Genomic DNA, 6,864 nt, shown 5'->3' with positions numbered 1-6,864 from the left:
TTTGGTTGGACAGATGCATATGGGAATGTAAAACGTAAAAAGTTACAAGAAATTATGCATAATAAAAACTTTCCACCTCTGGTGATCTAAATTATAAGGGATTTATTATGTGATCGTTCCTTTCAAGTACAGATTAATGAAATACTGTCTGTAAGAAAGCAAGTTGAAGACGGTCTCCCTTAAGGAACTGTCATAAGCCCTCTTTTATTTACACTATATATATCTGAACTAAAACTTAGAAGCCAGTCAAAACATGGAGAATTTGCTGACGATCTCCTTGTGTGGAACAGACATAAGAACATAACTTTACTCCAAAACATCATTAAGGAAGATATATATGATGTGTGCCTGTTTTCTAAAGCTTTTGGACTGCCCATTTCTATACCAAAAACAAAAGCAATTGCGTTCTATAAACGACAAGTAACCCTTCCGAAACCCTTAAGGATAGAAAAGAGTGAGATAGTCTATGAGCCGTCAGTTCGGCTACTGGGCATGATTCTTGATTCTCGTTTAAAATGACAACCATATTTAATGATGTTAAGAATGACAATTTTAAAACGGCTAACCATCCTCAAACGACTTGCAGGATCTAAATGGGGATCTTCACCAAAGTTGATTATTGACTTTTACAAAATGTATATTCGATCTAAATTGGAATATGGCATACAATTTCTTACAAATATTCCGGTTACTTTGTTCAATACCCTTGAGACACTCCAAAATTCAGCCATCAGAATTGCTTTGGGGCTCCACAAACATACTGCAGTGGTTAAGCTCAAAGAACTTTCTGGACTACCTGCTCTGAAAGACAAGGCTACTATGCAGAGAAACTGCTACTTCACAAAAATACAAACATATGGCCAAATCCATGCCGTTTTTCCCTCCACTTTTCGTAATCCTGCTAACCCCCAACACCTACTATCTTCTTTTAGCCAGTATCTAAAAGATTACCCAAATTGGAAAAATGAACAGGCGGATAGTTACCCTTTTCCAAAATCTCCACCATGAGAAATGGTGGCTCCTGAATGTCATCTTCAGTTAGTTTCTAAAGAAAAGTAACATTATTCAGATCAGTATGTCTGTCAACTCTTTGCTAATAAGATATCCTCACACTTTCCTGAACATGTTCTAGCCTTCACGTTCAGTAAAAGGATCAAGAGCAGGAGCAGGGGTGTGTATTCCTCATGTTTCCTTGAAACTCTTCCATTCCACACTTCAATTCTGTCAGCAGAGTTATTTGCTATATATAAAGCACTTGAAACTATGGCCAGACTAAACCTTTCGTCAAAGAATGTGTTAATCCTTATAGATTCAAATTCTGCAATTCAATTAATAAGAAAAATAAATTATGAGGCTACTGATTCAGATTTAAAATTAATAAGAGATGACCTACAAATATTAAATAAATGTGGTATTTTTGTTTGCTTCCACAATATTCCTAGTCATAAAGGACTTATTCATAATGTGACTGCTGATAGGCTAGCAAATATTGACCCCCAACCAGAATCAAAATGGGGGAACCTACGAGATATAATGAAACGGCATGGACAAATACAGTGTCTACTATTTCGAAATTTTCGTTCTAGAGAAGACACAGTGTGGTACTATAGACTGAAATCAGGATATCTTTTTCTGAATTCTGTCTGATTTCAATGGAATTTATATCATTCTCCACTATGCAGGTGGTGTCTAACAACAGAGGAAACTCCCCAACACATATTTTTTGATTGCCATATACTTGCACCCGAAACTAATAAGATTAAGTTAATTTGTAAATAAATAAAGATTAAAGAAATGTTTGACTCCATCATAAGCTTACAACTACCTCCTAATACTGAAAGGCCGATCTATAGGGTGATGATCCAAATTATGAAAAGACAATGGAAAACGAGCTAATTTATTAATGAAGATCTACTGCGCAGAAGAGAGCGAGAGTGAGTACGAAGAGCAGTATTGGTACCAGCCGGCCTCTTGGCCTTAAACTGCTGGGGACAGGCAGCTCAAGTGCTCGCACTCCCCAGAAACCAATCAGAAGAGAAGAGAGGATGAAAAAGAAGGATTGCTAGTGCCATCTTGAAGCCAAAGGGGTGAAAGGACTGTATGGAGTCTCTATCCCTCATACAAATTCTGGAATTGGAAATTTCTTCTCATTGTTCCATTATACATGTATTTTGGCACATGTTCTGTAGCTAATAAAACAAAAGAAACGCTGCTTTCCGAAGAAAAGAACACAAAATCAAAAATTTGGGAAGTTGAACAAAACTGCATAGGCTTCTCCTAAACTTTTGAGATTTTGAGCTTAACATGGCAAGTGGACCAAGCAAATTGGAAACAGAAAAAATATTCCAAAGATTGAAAAGTATACCTGCTAATAAAGTAAGCCATTCTTGGCTATTATTTTCTTCATCACCTAGTAGGCTAAATTGGGCTAGGCTATTAGAATTTTCGCAGGCAGTTTTCGAAAGCTTATTTTGTTCCCTTTTGGGTAAATTCTAGTTTAGTGATTTCGGTAAGTTTTAGCAAACAGTATTACTGGCTTTTGTATAAAGTGAATATACCACTTGATGCCTTTTTTTATGCTCTTTACAAATATAATAATCACTTCTACCGGAAATTCAGATTTAAGCACTTTTCTACCTCTTAAAAACGACCTAAATATGGGGTAAAAAAGGCTAAGAAAATTGGTCTCAAAACTTAAATACTTTATAACATTGATCTCATAACTACTGTTTCATCATAAATTCATTTTTTTCAATGTTATATAATCCACAAGCACTGATTTTCCAATATTAATTTGGCTAAATTAATTTTTCCAATGTTATGATGTTTTCTTCTTCCTTGAGATCAAATTTTAAATAGAAGCATGTGGTTTTGGTCAAAAATATGAAAGCTGGCTATTATGAAACCAGTTATACTGTTTGCTATAAACTTAACTATATTAAATACAGCAATGGTTAGTTTACATGTTTAATATAAGCTATGCTTTGCCCCCACCCCCCTGATATGCAAATATATAGCCCAAATTTGTTTCTAAACTATTACAGATATGCAATTTCAAATATCCTATTATTTTGCAAAAACAACCAAAACACATGCTTTAATTGAAATTTTGACAACAAGGAAGAAGAAAATGCCATAACATTGATAAAATTTATTTATCCAATTAAATTGTGGAAAACAGTGCTTGTGGGTAATATAACATTAAAAAAAATGATTTATAATGAAATGGTAAGTTTGAGTCCAATGTTATAAAGTTTGAGACCAATGTTTAAGCCTTTTTTATATCCCATATATAGGTCATTTTTAAGAGGTCAAAAAGTGCTTAAATCTGAATTTCCAGTAAAAGTGATTATTATAGAAGCAATTATTATCCCTGAAAATGGAACTTTCAGGGATGGGTCTACAGGCTAAAATACATATCCTGGGAAGGTATTTTGAAGTACCCACCTTCTCTCCTTCTCCCTTTAGAGGGCCCTGAAATTTGCCTGCATGACAGGTCTATAGCTATTGAAATTTTGATAAAACAACATTTTATCTTAATTTTCAGTTACCAGTTGCTTTTTCTCTGAAGTTCTGAAAATGCAATTCCTTGTAATTGAGTAGAATTCTGGGTCAATGTTCCTATTACCTGAACAATTGTTTAGGGTCATGAAACTATTGTTAATAGATGCATTTATACTTTTGGAACATCTTTTCTCTCTTGCAAAACTACTGCAAACTCACTGTTATACAGTTATTCTTTCCCAAATATCCTGTATTTACACATATACAATTGCAATCATTTCTGTTTTTATGGTACTTGGTATTTACCAACTGACATATAGCAATTGCAAATTCTGTCTGTCTGTTGGTCCTGGTTTTGCTACTTTAGGCACTTCTGGGTAAGCTAGGACAATGAAGTTTGGCAGGTGTATCAGGGACCAGACCAGATTAAATTGGAGATAGTTGTTTTCCTAATTTGGCCATCTGGGGGGGGGGGAGTGTGGGGCTGGTTAATTTGGAAAAATAGAAAAAATGAAGTATTTTTAACTTATGAATTGTTGATCAGATCTTAATGAAATTTGATATTTAGAAGGAATCCACGTCTCAGAGCTCTTATTTCAAATCCCGACCAGATCTGTTGACATTGAGGGGGGGGGGGGGGGTTGGAGGGGGACATTTTGGAAAATGCTTGGAGTGGAGGAATCAGGATGAAGCTTGGTGAATAGAATAACCAAATGTCCTTGATACATGACTGATGTAGCTGTACTGGATTCACTCTCTTTGGGGGAGTTGGGGGGAGGGTTCAGTGATTTGGCGAGATGGGTGCTTCTGGCCATGCTAGGACAATGAAAATTGGTAGGCATGTCAGGGAGCCGCATAGATTGACTTGATAAAGTCGTTTTCCCAAATTCGACCATCTGAGGGGCTAAAAGGAGAGGAAAAATTAGGAAAAATGAAGTATTCATAGCTAATGAGTGGGTGATTGAATCTTAATGAATTTTGATATTTGGAAGGACTTCATGACTCAGAGCTCTTATTTTAAATCCTGACTGGCATTAAGCCTCTCATTTTTCTTTTAAATCAATCTATTGATTCTTAGAATTTTTTAGAGCTCATACCATATGAGCTCTTGGCTCTTAGCTCTTCTTGCCTTGTCACAAGTGCCTTATAAGCTCTTAGCTCTTATTGTTGATTGGATATTTAAAATCACAAATCTCTAATAGCTTAGAAACAAATTTTGGCTATATATTTGCATATCAGGCGGGTGGGGGTAAAGCATAGCATATATTAAATATGTAAACTAACCATTGCTGTATTTAATATATGCTATGCCCCCCCCCCCTAATGTGCAAATATATAATTACTCAACAATGAGTACAGTAATTTTGCAAGAGAGATAAGATGTTCAAAAAGTCAAAATGCATCTATTGACAATAGCTTCATGACCCTAAACAATTGTTCAGGTAATAGGAACATTGACCAAATTCTGAGCCATATCAATGTTTTTTTTTTCAAAATTTAGGAAATGCATTTGCATATCTTTTAAACCTTAAAAATTGGGATTGAGCAAAGTTGTGAAGCTGGAAACAATATTGTTGTACTTCATTTGAGCAGAAAATCTATTTTGCAAGGTTTCACTTTTATAGCACACATATTTAAAGGTTATCCAAGGTCAAGACCCTCTAGAGGAAGTGGAGTTTGGTACTTCAAAATATGTTCCCATGACATACTTCAGCCTGTAGACCCATCCCTGAAAGTTTCATTTTCCTAACCTAACCCCTTTCCATGATAGTTAGGAGTCACTAAACTAGAATTTTACTGTTCTGGTAAAGTTCTAGTTTAGCTACTTTTTGCTATCTTTTGGATCTTTTGCTTAAAGAAATGCAAAAAAGAATTGTTTTCAGCTTCATAACTTTGCTCTACAAAGATCTACAAATACATTTTGCTCAATTTAGAAAAAACAACAACATTGACTTGGCTTAAAATTCTACTCAAATAATGGGAATCATATTTTCAGAACTACAGAGAAAAAGAAAGTAATAACTGAAAAATAAGGTAAAATGTCATTTTGTCAAAATTTCAATAGGTATAAAGACTTGTCAGGTACCATAGGAAATTTCTAAGACCTAAAAATCAGAAGAGGTGTAACATAGAAACTTGGTAATGCATTTCCAGAGTATATTTTTTGGCCCTGGATTTGTTACTGAAAGTTTAATTGACATTGGCAAGTTTTTTCACAGACTAGTTTATAGTTTATATATTTTTGTCACCTAGAAAAAGGCTGCAGTAGGCACTGCAAAATAATTACTTCATGGTCACTGTTACCAGTAAGTATAGTTATTACATTCTTAATAAGAAGGTCAGGGTTTCTGAGAATAACCAGATGAAAAGTACTGGAGACTTGACCTTCATTGAAATGAGTTGGTTGTGAGATTGTTTAACAGAGAGAATCATCAGGAAGGGCAGTCAAAAAAGGAGAATCTCAAGTAAGTAAGAGGACTGTGGTTCCTGCTTCTAGAGTTATCTTGCCACTTAATTTAAATTATATTCAAGTATTTTGTCAGATTTTGTGATGTTTTAAACACATTTTTAAAATCTAGATTACAAATTGAGAATCCAGATTGTCAGTTTAATTTATGATTAAAACTTTGACATATTGCTACTGGTTTTTATGTCACTTGGTATTAACCAAGTGACATATAGCAATTGCCAATTCTGTCGGTCTGTCTGTCGGTCCTGGTTTTGCTACTTTAGGCACTTCCAGGTAAGCTAGGACGATGAAATTTGGCAAGCTTATCAGGGACCGGACCAGATTAAATTGGAAATAGTCGTTTTCCCGATTTGACCATCTGGGGGGGGGGGGAGTGGGGGGCCAGTTAATTTGCAAAAAATAGAAAAAATGAAGTATTTTTAACTTATGAGTGGGTGATTGGATCTCAATGAAATTTGATGTTTGGAATGATATTGTGTCTCAGAGCTCTTATTTTAAATCCCGACCAGATCTGATGACATTGGGGGGAGTTGGAGGGGGGAAACCTAAAGTCCCAGTTTTGCTACTTTAGGCACTTCCGGTTAAGCTAGGCCAATGAAATTTGCAAACGTATCAGGGACTGGACCATATTAAATTAGAAATAGTCTTTTTCCCGATTTGACCATCTGGGGGAGAGTGGGGGGCTGGTTAATTTGGAAAAAATAGAAAAAATGAAGTATTTTTAACTTATGAGCGGGTGATGGGATCTTAATGAAATTTGATGTTTGGAATGATATTGTGTCTCAGAGCTCTTATTTTAAATCCTGACTGGATCTGATGACATCGGGGGGAGTTGGAGGGGGGAAACCTAAAATCTTGGAAAACACTTAGAGTGGAGGGATTGGGATGAA

The 6,864-nt window shown here is 35.4% G+C and overlaps 1 protein-coding gene across 1 annotated transcript; it reads left to right on the top strand.

Moving 5' to 3' along the window:
* Positions 1–543: 543 nt before the first annotated feature.
* Positions 544–1,008, top strand: LOC136041095 (uncharacterized). The gene has a single exon (XM_065725649.1). The coding sequence runs from the start codon at positions 544–546 to the stop codon at positions 1,006–1,008; it is 465 nt and encodes a 154-aa protein (XP_065581721.1).
* Positions 1,009–6,864: the final 5,856 nt, after the last annotated feature.

The sequence above is a fragment of the Artemia franciscana genome, chromosome 21, assembly GCF_032884065.1.
Source record: "Artemia franciscana chromosome 21, ASM3288406v1, whole genome shotgun sequence".
NCBI lineage: Eukaryota > Metazoa > Arthropoda > Branchiopoda > Anostraca > Artemiidae > Artemia > Artemia franciscana.
This window is presented reverse-complemented; position numbering and strand designations above follow the sequence as displayed.